The sequence below is a fragment of the Bidens hawaiensis genome, unplaced genomic scaffold (genome assembly GCF_021521415.1).
Source record: "Bidens hawaiensis isolate Kalapana, Puna unplaced genomic scaffold, B.hawaiensis_p1.1 tig00000904_1, whole genome shotgun sequence".
NCBI lineage: Eukaryota > Viridiplantae > Streptophyta > Magnoliopsida > Asterales > Asteraceae > Bidens > Bidens hawaiensis.
Window position 1 is genome coordinate 1844741 of NW_027491052.1, and position 21792 is coordinate 1866532.

The following is a 21792-nucleotide window of genomic DNA, read 5'->3' on the forward strand; positions in this document are numbered from 1 at the left end:
CGAAAAACTTAAACCAAGCGAAGCGAAAAAGTTCAGTCAAGCAAAGCGAAAAATGTTTTTCACGCGAAGCGAAAAACTGATGCGAAGCGAAACGCCAAGCGAAGCGAAACGTCAAGCGAAGCGAAATTCTTGAGCGAAGCAACGAGCCACCCGAAGCGAGAAGCCACGCGAAGCGAAAAACCTTCAGATGCGAAAATGTTCAGTTTTCTAAAAGAAATCTTTCTTGGGATCTGTTCCACCTAACTTGTCAGTACTAGGTCAAAAGTTGGTACACTGATTTTCATGCCATAAGAAGCGAAATTTATAACTTATCAATTTTAACAAGTTTTGAATCCCGTAACACCAAATTTAACACTTTTAAACCCAAAACATTTGGATATAAGGCTAGTACACTTGTTTTTCACCAAGAACACATTCTAAGACATCTTATGAAGATTTAGGCCGAATCTTTTGTATTTTTCTTGTTTTTGTTGTTTTTATGGATTTTCTTGTCAATAACACTTCTTTTCTTCTTCTCAAGATCAAAACCCAAAGTTATGATCCAAAAACCCTCAACTAGTGAGCCGAAGCTCTGATACCAATTGTAGGTCCCGTGGCGGGTGGATCTAACAAAGTTCTTGGATCAACCTAACTTAGTGCTAGCGGAAATCACACTAAGCAACCTAAGAGGTCTCGGATCTTGAGATTTATTTTCGGGTTTAGTGAGAGAGAGAGAGAGACGAGAGAAAGTGAGAAAGAAAGTATATATATGAGGTTTTGCAAAAGGTTTTTCAATTCACAACCAACTTTTCTCTAATGGCATGCTTCTCTATTTATAGAGAAGCATGCATGAGAAACATGTTACATCACATGCCCAATAGGCTTCGTTACATTATTTCCCTTGTGCCATTTCCCTTGGGTCTATTCCATACAAAATGAACTACTAAAGCCCAAAACATAATAAACACAATACAAAATGCTAACATATACAAAATGGGGCCTAACGGTATAGCTTATGAATCAATTTGTTCTTCAGTTATAATCCATAAGTTTGCATTCCGGTTTTATCAAATATTGATTGAAGCATGGACAACTGAAATATCTTCTAGTTGGTCTTCTGCGTTATTCTATGAAATAGTAAACCCTATTCTACTGCAATTTATCTAACAAATCAATTAGGTTATTAGAATCAATCAGTCACACCATCCAACAATGCTCAAGAAACATGACATCTCACATTCTAGCTCACATCAACATGCATATAACACGAAAATTATACAAGTCCCTTGTGTAACATTGTTAAGGGTACCATTTCAAAGAAATCAAACACAACACCCATGCATGAATTGGCACCAACAAAATTCAAAAGGTACACATAAATCTTTCCACCTCAACCTACAAGGCTACAAGTACATCTTTAGGTCATCTTCACTTTTTCTACTTTTGTTTTTCCTTTCTCGTATTACTTTCAAAAAATGTGTCTAGAGATATTATTTGATCCCACCTACGCTAATTATTGGATGTAAACTCAAGTTTCAAGGATATATCTTGCAGCCGCTTTATAAGCATGTGTGTTGCTCCTCTAATTACAATTGATGTTAAAACCAAACCGTGTATATACGAATACTAAAGCTTGATAACACGATCTTGAATCTGAAAACTCGGTTTTTAGGAGTGAGTAGGACGCTTAGAATAAAGTAGGGGCGGCAATTGTTGACACGACCCATAATATGACCTAAATCCGACACGAAAAAAAAAACACCAGGTCTTGGGTCGACTAACACGACGTTCGGGTTGACCCATTAACCTGTTTAGGTAATAAAAAAATTAAAACTTTTATGATTATATTTTAATTTATGTTTTTTTTTTTCATTTATCTGAAGATACATTTTCAATTTCCAATTTATTTTGAAGATTTTTTATTAATTTTTTTTTAAAATATTCATATTACTCATTTACTCTACCGACTCTAAATTATATCAATCTCATTTTAATTTATTTTTTTATATATAAATTTGTTAAATGGGTCGTGTTCGGGTTGACCTGAGTTTGTGTGTGTTAGGGTCGAAATATTTGGCATGACTAATAATATGGGTCGGATTCGGGTTGCACATTTCAACCGTCAACCCGACATGATTGACACCTCTAGAATAAAGTGTCCAAATTTAGTTTGTCACAACATTAAAATCACAAATGATCAAGAATTAGGAGTCTATACTAAAAACAAAATTTACTTTTGTATTCCGACAATGAGAAAAGCTTTATTTGACTCGGTCATATGCCCATGGGTTGACACATCCCTTTGGCTATGGTCTCTGAGTTTCACATATGTGCTAAAAAGCATTTGCAAAAGCAAAAGCCATGTGTGGATAAGTAAAGGTGACGTTCTCTTTTTCGAGTCAATTTGCACACAAAAAGAAGAATCGTTTGCACACGTAAATGTTGAAAAATAAAAGTTAAGATAACGAACGAATGCCACACACTTGCATTGTATATATCAGCATATCATGTCATGTAGACCAAATGCCTCAATGAGCCAACGACAGCCCGACCATGCTATCTATTCTAGTTATTTGGGGAATCTAGACCCCTGTTTTCGCTCCAATCATATCACTTTTCTAAGTTGTTTGTGCGTGTATGCAAGTACGTACGGTTGTGTCGTTGTTACCAAACTAACCTCACCACTGCTGTGCTCCTACAAAGTACTTGATCATCATGTTAACAATGTGCCAAAGAAAACCTGTTGGTTTGACAATGGTGCACTAAGATGGCTAGGGGATGTTACCTTTTATTGTTTTCATGACTTGAAACCATGTCTCTTATACGAATATGCGTCAACACAGCCGGTTGCCTTTATTTTCTTTGTGTAATGGTCAAGTGTAGAAAACTACCTGAAAATGGAACGGATTAAAAGGTCAAAGGTCGCCTACCGTGTAGCTTACAATGTTTTATATCATTTTATTTAAAAGAAACTATTGTATCGTTCTATGTAATGTGTATAGTCATAATTAATATATTAACTATTTACAAAATATGAAGAATATTGACACAATAAAGATTACTTGTTTTGATCACATGAACCATTTTCCCGAAATAGAAAATACTGACTCGAACCTATTTTGGACTGATACCAATGCATGCTCCTCAAATTTGCTCTTTAATGTGGTGAATTGGAAATGGGTTTATTCGAATAGAACTACTTCAATTGCCAATCTATACTCTCTAATAAAAACCTACAATGTTTTGTCACTTGTCGCTCCCACATTAATCCTCTCAATTTAAAACAAACTAAATCTCTAAAATCCTTCATTGTCATTTATTTGTTAATCAATAACTACTAAATACTAATTTGAAGGATACAAATAACTGAATAAATTAATATCTAGATTGTTTTAAACACTATTGTACAACGGTTGTCTCTTAACATGCATGATAATTTTTTTTTTTACTCTGCTTAATAATTAAATATTTTTTTTCATCAATTACCTGTGTAGTACATGGGTCTCAAGCTAGTTATATATATATATATATTAAAAGACAACTTTTTTATGATTTATCTATTGTACTCTTAGCTTTTTAAGTTGTACAACATTCTTATGTTTTACAAGACAAATTTCTCATGCTTTATGTATTGTTCTCTTAGCTAATTTTGTTGGACAACAATAGTAACATATGCATAAGAGGCTTTAAACAAACTTTTCGTTTACCCTTTTAGTCAAATTTTACAAGTTAACAAGTTGTAACGCGCATGCAAGGTTCAATGTTTTTACGTCTATTTTCCATGTTAACAACCCCGTCTCAACAACGGTATCCAAGTCGACTTAGTTTTATCTTTTATATTATTTACGTTTCATTTTAACATTTGCGCGCTAACAACTCCTCAATGGACGTGCGTGATTGAACATTTTACATCTGATATTTGTTAGGTTTAATAGTCTTGATGCAAAGCGCAGGTTCGCCCCCTTCAACACATGACTTGAATAAAACGTTTAAAAATTGCTTTTTTCATGATTTTACACCCGCCGCGATGCAGGGGGTGCTTAAAACTAGTTTTGGTTAAAGAAGACCTGAAGAAGTTTAACTATAAACTATTTGTCATTTGATGAAGTATAAACCAAAGTTTTAATTTCTTTCTGTGAAGGGGCCATTTGAGGGTTTTGATTCCCTGGGCCCAATATTTTTGGCTCAGGTACTTTTTCTTTATTCACTTGGTCATCTGGTTGGTATGTTTGATGATTGTATTGACAAATTTTAATACTTTTCTTTTAATATAGGTCTCCTGTAGTGCCGTAGTGGTCCAAACATGTTTTCCTATAAGATATAAGATCACCTTCATGACTTCATCCATGAGAAAAAACGTGCCCTTGAGAGATTAGAAATACAAAATATTTTATTGAAAATTTGGAAAGTCGATTAAATAGAAAATAGACAATGATTATTAGGATTTAGGGTTTAATATCAAGGAGAAAAGACTGGAATGAAACTAGCTAGATAGATAAAGGACTATAAGGTTATGTTTGGTTGGAAGTAATGAAATGAGAAAAGGAATGAAATGGATCATTATCATTCCTTTGTCTTGTTTGGTTAACATATAGGAATGAAATGAATTATTACTTTTTGTTGTTTGGTATTTAAAAAAATTGTAGGAATGAAATACAAATAAAAAAAATACTCCTATCTCATAATACTTTTTAACCATAAAAAAACTGCAATAGCGACGGGCTAGCTCCGGTGACGAAAATGGTGGTGGTGACGGTCAGGAGGCATGGGTGGCGGTGGAAGCATTGTTAGTTATGGCGATGGTAGGGTGGCAGCGATGGTGGTGGCGGTCTGGCAGCGACAGTGGTGGCGGCAGTGATGGTCAGGCGGCAGTAGAGGCAGTGGTGGCGACGGCGGTCATGTGATGGTGGTGGCAAGGGTGGTGGTGGTGGTGGTGTTGAGAAAATATGGTGAATGAGAAATGGAATGAAAAAAAAAAGGTTAGTGGGAATGAAGATTTTAATGGAATAAGATTCCATATGTAATGAATGATTTCTTTTCATTGAGCAACCAAACATACTTTTTTTCATTCCCACACAATGAATCATTTTATTTCCCCCGTCATTCATGTATACCAAGCGCTACCTAAATTGCTGAATCAAGTGCTCCTCTAGAATAGCTGGTAATGCCACTTAAGGGTGGACAGACCGACCACCCAATGCCACTGCCCACTTCTACTAAGGTTAGGCTTAATAGGATCAAGAGACTTTGTGGCAACAACTAAAATAAAATATTATTTAATCATGGAAATGCCATATCGGACATAGGTATCAAAATCGACGTTCTTACAAACATAATAATTAAAAGTAAATAAAATTTCCTTCGTGTTATATATGGGCTCCTTTTGACAACCTGCTAACTTGCATATTATTTTTTATTTTATTTTGTATTGGCTTTAGAAATACAACCCAATTGGTAAGGGTGTCAACAAATTTACCACATGGTTGAGAACGTGATATTTTATTATTTTCTTTTGTTTATTGTTGTCACAACTATTATATATAGTTTTTTAGCGGTTCATTTCTTTACTCGTCTAAACCCTAAACCTACCACCACCACGACCCCGCTAAAAAAACCTAATCCCCCCCTCCCCCCTTAAAAAACCTACCCCCATCACCACCTCGCTAAAAACCTACCCCACTGCCCTACAACCCAACCCCCCCCCTCCCCCCCCCCCCCCTCCCACACACACACCCAAAACCAAAAAACCCAACCTCCACCCGGCTAAAAAACATTCTAATTTTTTAGAGTTTTTTTTTTTTCAAATTCTTTTGAAGGCAATATTGAAAAAGGTAACCTTGTTATTAATGAAGGTTTATAACAAATGGATATATGTGATATTTGGAATTCGGTATGGATATATATGATATTTATAAACTTTGCAAGGATATGCATTAAATTAATCCAATAAAATGGCTTGAGGTGTAGTTCCGGCAAGCGGGTATGGGTATGCATATCCAGGTAATTCGGCGAAGTATTACCTAATATCATGCTCGTCTCATAAAAATTATAAAACTAATAATATCATACACGACAACATACTTAAATGTGCGTTTCGTTCTGGATTTGGGTTTGCGCAATGGGTTCGTATTCTTTTGTCGTCCCTATGTAGGAAGAAGACAAGTTAAGTTGATTAAAGTTGTTTTACAGAAACAAAAACATAATTGAGACAGGTGAATTATAGGTACCTAGTACCTACCTTTATAAAACAAACGAAGCTTACTAGTTGGAATGTGAATTTTAAGTCGTCTAAGCTACATATGAAGAATACGCACGTACGAAATCGAGTTGTAAAATGTTAAAACTCTCAACTTTCAAGTAAGCAACCAACTCTTCTTTGTGAGGGAGATGTTGATCAGTTTTTCACGTATGTAAGAAAACATGAGGTTATGATAAACCTATAACTAAAACATACATGTTACAGCAGAGAGTAGTCACGGCTGGTGAGAATGCTCCAGACGACATGATAGTCAGCTTTGTTGAGTTTCCCTTTAGGATGTGTATTAGTGATGGAGATTAAGGTTCTTGAAGAAACCGAATTATGGAGAGAGAGACGGGCCACGAATTTAATGTGAGGGTTAGGTTTTTTTTTATGATGTTAATTAATCTCTTCCATGTATTTATATACATCCAAAGGGAAACCCCTAATTAGTAAGAAAGAGTAATTTGGTTCATCAACAATTAACTAGCTAATTATTAATAAGGTATAATTTAATTAATTTTGATCTATTATTATATAAATGATAATGATGGCCATATATAAATATATATATTCATATATTTATTCTTACGGGAGAGCTTCAAATTCTTGGTTCTCCTAGGTATTTAATGTTGATTGTTGCAACAACAAATTATGGTTGGGGATGTCTAGACTGAACGGTCCTACACATATGAACTCATGGCAGGAGGGGATCTCTTGTAATTAGGGATGTGCAATGGTTCAGAACCGCCATAACCGGAACCGTAATGACAGAAAAACAAAACGTGGAACCGCTAAAATCGGTTTTGTGCCAAAAATAGTTAGGTCAATTGTTTTTAGGTATGAGCAAGAAACGGTTTGGAACCGTTAGAAATGAGGAACCGAACTAGTCATAACCATCAAAGTGTTTTACCTTACGGTTTCCGGCTCTCAGTTTTTGTATTGAACAGTTCCTGGTTCGGTTCCGGATAAAACAAACGATTCAAGGCGTGGAACCGACATATTAAAATTCAGAATAATTTTAATTCATATTTTTTATGAGCTTTTCATATATAGCAATTGTGATTCACGAGCCAAAAACCAACAGCCGCGAAGTTGAAACTTTCAACAAGATGAAAGGGAATATTTGTTATTTTACAAGCTGATCTATTACATAAATATAAATTTAACTAACTAGTTTTAACTTTTCAGATATCTTGGCTATTTCTGTTTCAACTATTACTTCCGAGACTGCTTTCAGTACAAGCGGTCTGGTAGTATACTCATATAAAAGTTTGTTATCCCCCATCATTGTCGAGGCTTTAACTTGCACGTGGGATTGGATTCGAATCGAGAGAAAACTAGTAAACGAAGATGAATTTGAACAATTTGATGAGTTCACAAAAGGTAACTATTATTATTTTGTTAATCATATTTGTGTCTTTTATGAACTCTAACACTTGGATTTATTTAAATGTTTATGAGAAGATCGAAACATTGAAAATCAAATGATGATTGAAGATCGGTTATTTGAGCAATTCATTTACCAATTATTCAAATAATTTTATTTAGATTTATTTTTGTTGATTAAAGCCTTTAATTGATGCTACTTTTAATTTGAATGGTTGAAACTTTGAAGTTTGAATAGTGCTACTTTTTGTTGGTTTGATTTGATTTTAATTTTTGATCGTTGCAATTTGCGAAGTTTGCACAGCTCGTTTGATAACATAACCGACCAAACCGGTTCTGGTACATAACTTATTAACGAGAACCAATTTTAACGGCTTTGGAACGAACCAGTTTACTATAATAGGATGCAGTCCTAGTCCTGACGGTTCCAAACCGTTGTATAGCCCTAGTTATGATATCGAATGGTTTATGCAAGCTTTGCAAATTGCGAGTTTGCAACAATTAAAATTAAAATCAATCAAACGAACAAAAAATAGCAACATTCAAATTTCAAAGTTCAAAACCATTCAAATTAAAAGTTACATCAATCAAAATTTTCAATACACAAAAAGTAAATAAACTCATTCAAACAATTGTCAAATGAATTGTTCAAATAACCAATCATCAATCGTCATTCAATCTTCAACTTCTCGATCTTCTCATAAACATCTAAATAAAAATAAGTGTTTAAATAAAAAAAGTGTTTGGAATTAAAAATAGATGCAAATATGATTAACAAGATAATAATATTTACCTTTCATGAACTCATAAAATTATTCAGATACCTCCTCATCGTTTATCGGTCTTCTCCCTGTTCGAATCCAACCCCGCGTGCAAGTTAAAGCCTCGACAATAATGGGGGATAATGAACTCTTATACAAGTCCACTACAAGACCACCCAAACTGAAACACAGACTCGAAAGCGCTAGTTGAAACAAGGATAGCCATGATATTTGAAAAATTAAAACTAATTAGTTAAATTTATATTTATGTAGTAAATCAGCTTATAAAATAACAAATATTCCCTTTCACCTTGTTTAAAGTTTCAACTTCGCGGCTGTTGGTTTTTGGCTCGTGTACCACAAATGCAGTATATGAAAAGCTCATTAAAAAATAGAAATTAAAATTATTCTGAATTTTAATATTCCAGTTATTCGGCCTCACGTCTTGATCTGTCCGCTTATCCAGAACCGAACCAAGAACCTTTTAATGCAAAACCTGAGAATCGGAAACCGTAAGGTAACACACTTTGACGGTTGTGATACACCGGTTCTGGTCCCTCAATGCTGGCGGTTCCAAACCGTTTCTTGCTCGCCCCTACCTGCAATCACCCTTCGACATGAGATAAGTTAGTTGTTCTACTAGAGCAATTTAGGATATAAGGGAAAGAGCTGAGTTCGGAATGAATGTACCTTGGATGCCTAGGGATATAAGGGAAGCTTCCCACTCAAACCAAGCTTGGCGGACAGCTCATATGCTTAAAGATGTAGCTTATTCAACAATGTATTTCAGGCCGCATGCCCTTCGCATCCTGCGCACGCTACTCATGAAACTGGTATTGTTCACGTCACATCAAGAGATGCTATTGGCCATTTAAGCTTTTGTGATAAGCCAGCCTACCCACATCATCATTGATCAATCTTTAATGATTTGTGGTTTTATTGAAAATCTTTAACATCTTCTGTTCAAAAATCAAATCACTTGTACGATAGCAGGTCGCCGGCCTATATCAGTGTTTTGACTATATAGTAAATAGGTCACTATCCATCTTGCGTTTGACTTTTGACTTGAAACTGTTTCATCTACACCGACTAACTCCTCGGTTATAAAATGCATCTTTACTAGTTGGATTTCACTTTTATCTTTACCGTTTCTTGCATCACCTTCAAAAAAGTAGAGAGCCCATCTCTCTATTGATATCACTTTCTCTCGCATGAAAACAATTTATATTTTCTTTCCTAATCGCAACTAATTTTAAAATCCAAGCTCAAGGATACTAGTATAACATATCTTGAACTTGAGTATTCCATATTTACGCTCTGTCCCTCAACCGGCATGTTCCGAGTTGGACCTGACACTTCTTTTTGAACCGTTTTCACTTGAAACGGCAGTTTACCAAACTGAATGATCAGGCCAGATTTCGGAAAAAAAAACTTTGTTTTTCTCTTTTTAAATCAACTTATTTACTACTTTAAATCTATTTATATTTTGTGTTATTCATGAAGTCATCCAGCTTCTAGTTCGACGTCAAGCCCGATTATGAAAACATTGGTTGGCACATCCCATCGGCTTTGGTTTGTGGTAAAAGACTAAAAGCATTTGAAAAACACAAAAAACAAAGGCCATGAGTGGATAAGTAAAGGTGGCAGGAGTCAATTTGGAAATGAAAAGAAGACTCACGTTGTATGCATCAGAACATATCATATCATATAGACCAAATGTTCATGAAACAAAGACAGCTCTACCATGCTGTCTAATCTAGTTATTTAGGAAATCTAGACTCTAGTTTTCCTCCGAATCAAACCACTTTCCAAGTTTGTTTATGCATATGCGTGGTTCATGCGTATCGACGCTTCAAAGAAAAAGGCAGATGAGCAAAATGATTGAAGGTATCAATCGAGTTGAATTACTAACATAAATCGTTAGATATACACCTGAAGAATGATTATACAGCTATTAAATGCTTGATTAATGTTTTCATACTTACAAAATAATAGATTTACCATTGTAGTAGCAAACTTCAAACCTTCACTTGCTTCCGAAGATATGCAGATTGTAGCACTATGCCATTCTCCAACTCTCTTTCTATCCAATCTTCTCCATCATCCTTAGCTTCTTCTTCACGCGCTCTTTTCATGGTTTTAATTAAATTCCTGTTTTTAATCTTTTCTCTTATCTTATTAACGTCTACTCCCGCGCAATTTCCAACTATACCCTTAACTGAATTAGTTGTCTTGCAACTTGAGCTCAGATCCGACTTATTAATTGTAACCGGTTCGCCTATATCGCCATCCTCCACAACACTAACCCCACTGCCTGTATCACTCGTTTGACCATTTGTTTCTCGGGAAGTATCTTTGACTTTTTCGAAAGCCTCTTTCTTTACACTATTAGGTGTTGTAGTGGCTGCTTTTCTGATTGGAGGTTCAGTTACTTTCTCATCCTTCAATGTTTGACTTTGACTTTGGACTTGAAATTGACTTTGAACTTGACTTTGACCGTGTTGCCACAAACTCATCATCTGTTGAACGACATCTGAATCACCAAATAATTAACAAAGTCAACTACACGCAACAGGGAAAGAGCTAGGGGTGTGCATGAAACCAAAATAACCAAACCGTTAATGAAATAACCGTGGTAACCTAACCCTATAAACAACCAATGATTTGATTTTTTTTCTTTTAAAAAAGCTGATTTTTGGGTTTGGTAGCCCAAATAACCAAGCATAACTGAAAATACCGATTTTAAGTCATTTATAAAAAATTAATAAATGGTGTGGCCCGAATAATTTAGGCCCGAATGTGTAATGATCAATTAGGGGTGTGCATCGGCCTTGTGCTCAACCAAAATTTCAGTTTTTATGAAACCTATGAGTTTTTACAAAATCAAAACCAAACCAAAACTTCAGCTTACAAAAACACAAAACCAAACTGTCGATCTTTGTTTGGATTTGATTTTCTCTGTTCATTTTTTTTGGTTTCAGATCGTTTTGTCGGTTTTAATTATACACAAAACCAATACCGAACCAAGAGTTCAGATCTACAAAAACATCAAACCAAAGTACCAAACCATTGGTCTTTGTTTTGGAGTTTTTTTGGTTCAGCCTTTTGTTTTCGGGTCGAGCTTTTCAGTTTCATGCACACCACCAAATAAGTAATCATAAACTAACAAAAAATTTAAGCACAAAGTTTCAGGCCCAGATTCATTGTCTTTTTTTTCATCCCAAAACTGTTCATCCACACCGAAAAAACCAAACCCACTGTAAAATCCATATAAACCGAAAACAAACGGTCATAAAAAGCCCAAAAACCAAATTTTCAGCTCTTTTTTTGTTTGATCCCAAAACCGATCCAAAGCGACCCATGCACCCCTAGCAAGAACAAAAATTTTAAAATATACCTTCTAACTGCTTAGGTGAAACATCAAACTCCATCCACCAAGCCTTCCCTTTTGATGGTGGCAATTTTACCTTCATAATCTTTGTAGCAAGAAGCAGAGAACCCGCAGCAATATAATGAGGCTTGTGTTGCAAGCACAACGAGGTACGAAGCCTACGCATTTATCGCATCAAAACTAATATATATAGTTAAAAAAATATATCTACTTTCAAAGACATAGCTGTGGATAAACATACATACCAGTCATTCACAAAATTCCAAGCGACTTTTACAAGATCTTTGTGTGTGATATCCAATCTTTTAAGGGCAGCAATGAGTGGCTTGTATGGATGTTCTATGTTCATATCAAAAGCGAGAACATGCAACAGAAGTCGTTCCCCAATTAAGATAAGTTCCTTCTGTTTATCATATATCTCCTACATTGATTGATATATCACCTGATGTTCTATGTTCAAAACTGACATTGAAAACATGTGTTCAAGATGAAAATAAGGGATTTGTTGCACTCACCCGAATTCTCCTTGAAGCTGACGGGTCCCCCTTGTGTATTAACTTATACGCCACCACAACAAGTTCATTTAACCATCTGGGTGTTTCTTCAGCTTTGCAAGCAAGAAACATGCATACAGTTGCCATCGTCTGCAAGAAGCAATCACCATTATGTGAGTTCACTGAAGATCAAAAAGTTTATATTTTTTCCAGAGGCAAACTTGTAAACACCACAAAAGTGAAAAGATTTATGTATGGTGTTTGTGCCATTCAAAGTACCAACTTTTACTATGGACAACATTCCAACAATTAGATTGTTTGCATCTGCGATCTGATATGAAAAACCTAACACGACAGCATATATAAAGCGTAAAATATGTGGGACACAAAAAGAAGAAAACATTTACCTGCCAATCATTCTTTGCATGGGACTGGCGCATGTAGAACCAGTGGCAAAACATAATTGCTGTTGCAATGGTTAACTGGGGTCTGAAATATAAAACAATAACCAATTGCCATTTTAGCACACAATAATATGACTATTCTCTTAAAATGAGAAATAAGAAAAATAGATGCAAAATCTGAATAAGAAGGCTATCTTAACACAAGTAAGTTAATAAAGTTACCACATCAGATGTTTCAAACTAATTGGTTGCAAAGAAGGCAACCTTAACACTAGTAACTAAACACGAAAGCTTCATGCTAGCACTCTTACCATCAGTATATCTAATATTCCTTTAGATCCATCAAGAATGCTTTGTACCCAACTTTTCTCTTGCATTTTACAAATAGGCTATTTCCTCTTGATGAATCAATAATTACATTAAGTTTGGGAACTCACATGCTAACTCAACTTACCATATAGATTAAACCCTACAAAACTACCACAGCCTCCAACTACTCCACAAATACATGAACTAGATGACACATAATAAACCCATCATAATCAACAATTAAGAAAAAACCTCAAACTATCGCCAACTTATAGATAAAAACACTACTAGAACTAAATGAAACTAATAAAATCATAAAACTAGCAGTACTGAACAAACTCTTGTCCAAACATCATCAAGAAACTCTTACATATAAGGTATATTATAAAATATAAAATCTTTTCACACTTACACTTTAAGCTCCATGCCAAGCTCTTGCAGGAAAGAGCAGTACAGCTTTCTTAGATGTTCTTCCTGCTTGTGATCAATGCCATCAGACCTTGAAGGACTGCAAGATTCAATCTCTTTTCTACTAAAATACCACTTGTGACCAACAACCTGAGATGCTTCAACTTCATCTCCTGCAATTTCCCTTTGCGAAACATCGCATTGCATTTTAACCGCCATGTTTAATGCTTCCAGTCAGATTATAGCGACTCGCACACTAAAATTAAAACCTAATTTTCTATTCTACAAAAAAAAAATGTGTATCAAATTAACCCATCTTGTAAACTTTTAAAAGAAATATATAAACCATTAAATCATGTCAATGTCACAATCAATACCTATTTAGCCAATTTCCTCAAAATATCATCTAGGTCAAACACAAACTATTTACATCAATACACCAGTGACCAGACTAACAATACATAAACAGTATAGATCCAGAATATGTTTATAATAAAATCACACAAACTCATAAAATTAATATTGTAAACCGATCTTCAACCTTCAAACATAAAAATTAATCTTTCCAGTCAAACATTTAGCGACCGACACACAAACATTATCACTTTATCTTATATTCTGCAAAACAGGATGTGTATCAAATTAGCCTAACTTGCTTTTTTATTGTAACTAAATTTGAAAACAGACATCCCTGCTTGTAAACATTTACAATTTCAAAAAAAAAAAAACAAATAAAAATGATGCCAATGTCCCAATCATGTACCCTTAAAAATATCTTTTTGGCCAATTTTCCCAAAAATATCTTCTAGGTCAAACACAAACTGCTTACACCACTAGATCCAGAATGTGTTCATAATAAAATCACACAAATTCGATACATAAACGCATTAAAGTTTGTGCAAAGTGCAAACACATAAATTACATCAAAACGTAGCATTAGAAGCAATCAAACAGCGGTTAAAAACATAAAGGAAGATGTAATTGCGAAAGAAACATACATAAAGTGAACGATTGAAGTTGAAAATTGGCGTTAATTGAAGATTGAGAAGCAACGGCAGCGTCCGTACAGTCGTCTGAGAAGTAAACCCTAGTTTTGGTTTCTGTTAGGAAGGAAGCTTCTGAGTTAGTCTATACTATATTTAAAACAGACTTACATTATTGGTCCTTATTGTCCTACTTTAATTGCTTCTTGGTAATAATCTGGTTTTATAAGCATTAAATTTACCTCACCTTTTTTTAACTAATAATTGTCAAATTAGAATTGCCACATACACATCATATCATATAGGCAAATATAAATTTCGTAAAACTCTTTTAAATCAAGTGTGATGGTTTGGGATTTCTTATTTTCCTCTTCTTATGACTTATGAAGGATGAATAAAAGTCGTTTTTATGTTTATATAGTGTTTGAGAGCCAATAACTCCTTTTAACTTTCTCCTTATTGATAAGACTAAAAAATGGGTTTTCAATAAATTGGGATACGGTAACTTATCTCCTTATAGGTTTAGAATACCCGTTCCACCCATCCCCCTTAACACTCAGCTCCTTCTATCATTTATTCCACACCGCCTACCCCCTGCCAATATGCCATCGATCATCATTATTTCACCCTCAGCTCCTTCTCTATAACACCCAGCTCTCTTCAACCCTAAACCCTGCTTTGATCATTGAATTCGCTCCCCTACTCATCGATTAACATTGAATTCGAGTATCTGCTTACACCCAACTCATCGATTAACATTGAATTCGCTCCCCTACTCATCGATTAACTTTGATCAGCTCTCTGTAACATTCCGCCTACACCCAACTCATCGATTAACATTGATTCGGGTATCTGTCACTCCCAACTACCCCTGCTAACATTGAATTCGCTCCTATAATATCCTTATTAATATGAACCTTCCTCATCTCCTTCTATCAAAAAAACACACGGTGGTGTCCAATTCTAAAAACACGGGTCATCAATTTTGTACAATTCAATTTTAAGTCCGTTTGATTCTCATGTAATTGGTGTTTAAATCCGTTTGCGAGTTGTTTGGTTGAAACATGCTTAGTGTTTTGGTGATTTTAGTAGTCTTGGATTTAACTTAAGTAGCAGTGGGGTTTATGTTTATGGAGTTTGATGAAGTTTGATGTTTTAGTTTTATATTATGTTTATGGTGAGTTATTAGATGTATATTATGTTTTGTTGCAAATAATCTTATATGTGTGACACATGTTCATATGTAAAAAAGTTTAGTTGTTCATGATCTATTTGCTATACTTAAGTTAAAACTTGATATTTTAATGAACTAGATGACACATGTTTAGTTGTTTGCTCATTCTTTGTTTCATCATTAGTTGTTGTCTTATATTCACTAATGTGTGTTCACCTTGTTATATTGGATTTGTTTGTTTATAAATCTTGGATATAGTAGGACCGCTTGAATGTGCTGAATGTGCAGATTTTGAATGTGCAGGTTTATACATTATGTCAAAAGAAAAGATAGGATATATAAGCGTGTCTTTCATGAATGTGCAGATTTTGAAAAAAAAAAACACAAGCTGCCCAATTTGAAAAAAACAAAGAAAGCCAAATTGAAATACTGTTGGATTTACCACATCCTTTTTCTTTACTATAATTGAATTTCTATATGGAGTAACTACTTTAATTTAATTTCGTGTAATAATATAATCGTATATACATATTATATAATACGTAAAATAAATAAATATAACCAAATAATAAGGTCCAGCCCGGTTTTACATGGTTGGTTTTCAGTATAAACCGTAAACCAAACCATTCATTGCGGTTTGAATTTTTTGAAACCAACCGACCAAAAGTTAAGACAAAAGACCAACCGTGAAACCAAATCGATGACCGGTTTGGGCGGTTTCGTGGTTTCGAACCGAACCGTGAACACCGCTAATAGCTACTTGTTGAATGCTTCACACCTGCTTCCAAACCGATGACTGGTGTTTTTTTGTTTTAATTTCGAAACAGTAACAACCGATGAACCCGATACAATCATAACTACAAATGATTAAAAAACCATAGGAGTGTAAACTTACCTGCATTTTCTCATCCCACCACTCAGGCGATGCATCGATTAAGCTTATCATCCCACCAATCCCCGTTTCATGCCTCATTAAGCGGTCATAAAGCTTCCATTCTTTTTTCATGACGTCCCATTAGTTTTTAATTTGTTTTTCATCAGAGGTTATGCCCGTTTTTTCGTGCATTGTTTGAACTATATTCTTCCACCCAATATTATTAAAGTGAGTACCGGGTCTATTCCCTTTCCTAAATTCAAGCAAGCACGCATCGGTAAACTCCTTGAATGTATTATTACCCGCACAAGACTTTTTTGTTTTTCGTAGTCTTAAGCATACTATATCCATGATTTATAAACAAACAAATCCAATATACTAAGGTGAACACACATTAGTGATATAAGACAATAGCTAGAGATGAAACAAAGAATGAGCAAACAACTAAACATGTGTCATCTAGTTCATTAAAATATCAAGTTTAACTTAAGTATAGCAAATAGATCATGAACAACTAAGCTTTTTTTTTACATATGAGCATGTGTCACATATATAAGATTATTTGCAACAAAACATAATATACATCTAGTAACTCACCATAAACATAATATAAATCTAACAAGACTAGTAACTAAAACATCAAATTTCATCAAGTTAGGATTAAACGCACACACGAAGTGAACACAAACACGAAAGCAATAAATGAACATGAGGATTTAACGTGGTTCGGTCTGAACAGACCTATGTCCACGGGTGGCAACTAGGTATCCTTTATTGAGAGACAAGGGATTACAAGTACATGACGTCATATGTATGGAGATTGATCTAAGGTTTACAACTAATTAAACAAGAAATCTAAACCGGGATGGGCTTGGGCCCGGCCGCACTCACCCGTCTCTTCTTTTGACTTCAAATAATAAACCTAGCGAAGGCCTACAAACCCAACAATCTCCCACTCGGAGGCCTTGAGTACTCTCGTCTGCACTCCTGATTGTACTTCTGTAATATGAACCTTAAACTTCTTTTAGTTGCCATCTCCTTCTCATCAATTAACCTGAAGGCCCGTTAAAGCTTCCCCGAAGCTCCAACACGTTAGTCACGGCTAAAACTACCCCTGAACCGTTCTCTGTCCCTACCGGCTCCCACTGTAACGAACTACCGGATCCTGAGATATCCTGAGAACAAACACTCTTCATATTCAGCAAGTAATTAACTGGAGAGACTTTTACAGTTGGAATATTGGTTTCTTAATCCACTGTCGACCTGGAACTGTAACTGAAACACGACCTGTGCACCCGCTTTCACGATGTCCCCAACTGATTTAACTTTCCTAGCTCGTTCATCCTGAATCTTCACTTTGCCTCTGGGTTTGTTACTTGCAAAACAAACCTTCTTCTGCCCACGAGATTTTGTGAATCGGACTTTGTCTTTCATCAGAACTGGATTAACTCCTTCCGGTGATACGTCGACCATATATAACAATCCTCTTTTCTTTCCATGAGCAACCACGAGATTCCCTTTGACTACTTTCCAATGCCCATTCCTGAACTTAACATCGTGCTCCCTAGTCATCCAGCTGCCCAACTGAAATCAAACATTTCTTCAAACTTGGAATAACCCTCACGTCTTTCAAAATCCAAGAAGTATCGACTAAAGTTATCAAATCAACATCTCCCATACCCATAACCTCTAGAATATCATCGTTCGCAAGTCGAACCTTTCCAAAATCCCCAAACTTAAGATTCTTCATCGTTTAACTATAGTGAGTGGCATGAAACGATGCACCAGAATCCATCACCCAAGCATCAACGTTACTCTCAACACTGCAAATCAAAGCCTCATCACTACTGAACCCATCATCTGTGTCGTCTTCTGTAACGTTCACCTCTTTCTTACAATTCGGACACTGATTCCTGAAGTGTCCCTTCTCTTTACAATTCCAGCATTCAATATTTTTACTAGTCTTAGACTGACTCTTTTTCCTGCTCCCACTGCCTCGTTGTTTCCCCTACTTCTACCTTCTATGATTAACGTATTGCCAGATGATTCACCTGAACTTTTGCGTCTTGTATCTTCTCCAAGAATCAAATCCCGAATCCCATCAAAAGTAATTTTTTTAGAGGAACTACAAACTGCAGTCACCATTTGCGACCAACTGTTGAGCAAGGAGGATAATAATAGGCCTTGAACTTCATCATCAAACTTATTGTCGACTGACACTAAGCGGGACAGGATCGAATTAAGATTATTGATATGCGTTGTAATTGACCCACCCTTTTTCATTCTTGTTGTCACTAGCTCTTGGATAAGATAGACCTTATTCACTACCGAAGGCTTCTCATACATGTTGGATAGTGCGTCCATCATACCATGCGCTGTGGTTTCTTTCATGATGTTAAATGCCACATCTTCCGACAACAACAATGTAATACAAGTCTAACCTTCTTGTCTAACTTCTTCTAATCTTCATCTGACAACTTTTCTGGCTTTTCATCCTCAAGCACTACATCTAAATCTTTCTGACAAAGTAGCGCTTCAATCTGCATCTTCCACCAACCAAACTTCTGTCCATCAAACTTCTATATCGAAATCTTTCCGTCTTCTGCCATGACAATGACTAAACGAAAACCTGGATAAAAATAGAGAAAAACAAAGCAATGGCACGGGCATGAACTTAATGGCTGCTCTACTGAACTCTGTTAAAAAAATCAACCTATTTATACGCAGCGGCAATGTTGTAAAACTCCCGAGTAGACGACCGAGTACTCCCCAATTACTCCCTGCCTAGATCTAGTACTCCCCGCCTCGGTCGAGTACTCCTTAGGTATTTTCCGAGTAATCCCCGATTATTCCCGAGTACTCGCAACTCCCCAGTTGACCGCCTAACGACTTTTACAACCATGCGCAGCGGAAATGAACTGAAAAAAATCAGAAACTGAAATTCTAAACTTAAACAATAAAACCTGACAAACGCGATCGACACTGGTTCTCTATTCCTTTAAAAAGTCTCTTCTGATTCAATGATTTTTCTTCAATAAAAATAGGACTAGATTGGCTCGTTCTTTGCAAACAAAGTATATGAATCTTACCCAAATAATTATTTCTTGTCTAAAGTGCTAGGTCCACCCAAAAATTAAACAATCTGGATAAAACTTGGTGGTCAACGAACTCCCTTGTCAACAAAATAATATTGTTCTACCTTGTCTTTTTCCAGAGTGGCGTGAATCTCAAGAGAAACAAAATAATACAAACCCTTCTTTTATTCTTTGGTCAAACGCCACTAGCAGAAACAAAAGAAAAACCAACTGGAATCGAACAATGTGATGTTTATAGCTTTCAAATGGAACCAATAAGAAGCTAATAGTCGACGGCTGCTACTGTATCGCGAAACCCTAATCGTGGTGGCTAACGGAATCGCAACCTGCAATCCTCCTGAGCAGCGACGACGACGAAGCCGGTTCCCGTGTTCTTGGTGTGATCCCGAGCCTAAACTCTGATGCCACTTGTTAGGATTAAACGCGCATACGAACTGAACATAAACACGAAAGCAATAAATGAACACAAGGATTTAATGTGGTGTGGTCTAAACTGACCTATGTCAATGGGTGGCAACTCGGTATTCTTTATTGAGTGATAAGGGATTACGAGTACATGACGTCATATATATAGACATTGATCTAGGGTTTATAACTTATTAAACAACAAATCTAAACCGGGCTGAGCTTGAGCCCGGCCACCCTCACCCGTCTCCTCTTTTGACTTCAAACAATAAACCTAGCGAAGGAATTTATTAGAACTAAAAGAATTCCATTTAAGCATCTCATTGCTTTAGTTAAAAGATTTCATTTGAATTTGAATCTGGTCATTCACACGGCTCCTAAGTGATAAAAGAAAGAAGAACTCCTCTCCTTTCTTTTTTGATTACCTTCCTCGCGTATGTATAAGACCGAATCCATTCGATTTCTAAAAAAGATTACTAATCCTTCACTTTTCGAGGAATCCTTCATCAGTGGTTGTGAATGACTGATTTTTTCAATCTTTACGATCTTGGTTCAGTAGGAGGAAGTCAGAAAGTAGAACCATATGATTTGATTCGTTCTCAATAGCCATGAGATGATACGAACCCAACACACACATTAGTGAATATAAGACAACAGCTAGAGATTAAACAAAGAATGAGCAAACAACTAAACATGTGTCATCTAGTTCATTAAAATATCAAGTTTTAACTTAAGTATTGCAAATAGATCATGAACATCTAAGCTTTTTTACGTATGAACATGTGTCACACATATAAGATTATTTGCAACAAAACATAATATACATCTAATAACTCATCATAAACAAAATATAAATCTAATAAGACTAGTAACTAAAACATCAAACTTCATCAAACTCCATAAGCATAAACCCCACTGCTACTTAAGTTAAATCCAAGACTACTAAAATCACCAAAACTAAACATGTTTCAACCAAACAACTCGCAATTGGATTTAAACACCAATTACATGAGAATCAGACGGACATAAAATTGAACTGTACAAACCTAGTGACCTGTGTTTTTAGAATTGGACACCACCGTGTGTTTTTTTATAGAAGAAGATGAGGAAGGTTCATATTAATAAGGATATTATAGGAGCGAATTCAATGTTAGCAGGGGTAGTTGAGAGTGGCAAATACTCAAATCGATGTTAATCGATGAGTTGGGTGTAGACAGTAGCTTATCAAAGTTAATCGATGAGTAGGGGGCGACTTCAATGTTAATCGTGAGTTGAGTGTAGGCAGATACTCGAATTCAATGTTAATTGATGAGTAAGGGAGCGAATTCAATGATCTAAGTAGCGTTTAGGGTTGAAGAGAGCTGGTGTTACAGAGAAGGAATTGGGTGCAATTATGATGATCGATAACATATTGGCAGGGGGTAGGTGGAGTGGAATAAATGATATAAAGAGCTGGGTGTTAAGGGAGATGGGTGGAATGGGCATTCTAAACCTATAAGGAGATAAGTTATCATATCCCAACTTATTAAAAACCCATTTTTTAGCCTTATCAATAAGGAGAAAGTTAAAAGACTTATTGGTTCCCAAACACTATATAAACATAAAAATGACTTGTTCATCCTTCATAAATCATAAGAAGAGGAAAATGTGGAATCTCAAACACACCCTTAATGTCTCAAGATTAATTTCTTTTTGTTATTATTGATTTGGTGATGGGTTATTTATATTGTTGTGGCTTTTATCAATTTGATAGGAGCAACACAGCAGGGGCATATTTCGTTTCGTTGGCGATGGGTGCGCATTTTGTTATGTATTTGGTAAAGATGCAAAGTGAATTTGTGTTTATTTTAGGAAGGGATAACTCTGTAGAATAATAACCAAGTTTCAA

At 35.6% G+C, this 21792-nt stretch overlaps 1 protein-coding gene across 1 annotated transcript; it reads right to left on the reverse strand.

Moving 5' to 3' along the window:
• Positions 1–10276: 10276 nt before the first annotated feature.
• On the reverse strand, positions 10277–13616 carry LOC143545368 (cyclin-T1-3-like). Its single transcript, XM_077037280.1, has 6 exons — positions 13378–13616; positions 12660–12741; positions 12274–12402; positions 12004–12179; positions 11765–11916; positions 10277–10900 (listed from the first exon to the last, which is right to left on the reverse strand). The coding sequence occupies exons 1-6, from the start codon at positions 13590–13592 to the stop codon at positions 10386–10388; spliced, it is 1269 nt and encodes a 422-aa protein (XP_076893395.1). The 5' UTR covers positions 13593–13616; the 3' UTR covers positions 10277–10385.
• Between the last annotated feature and the right edge of the window lie 8176 nt (positions 13617–21792).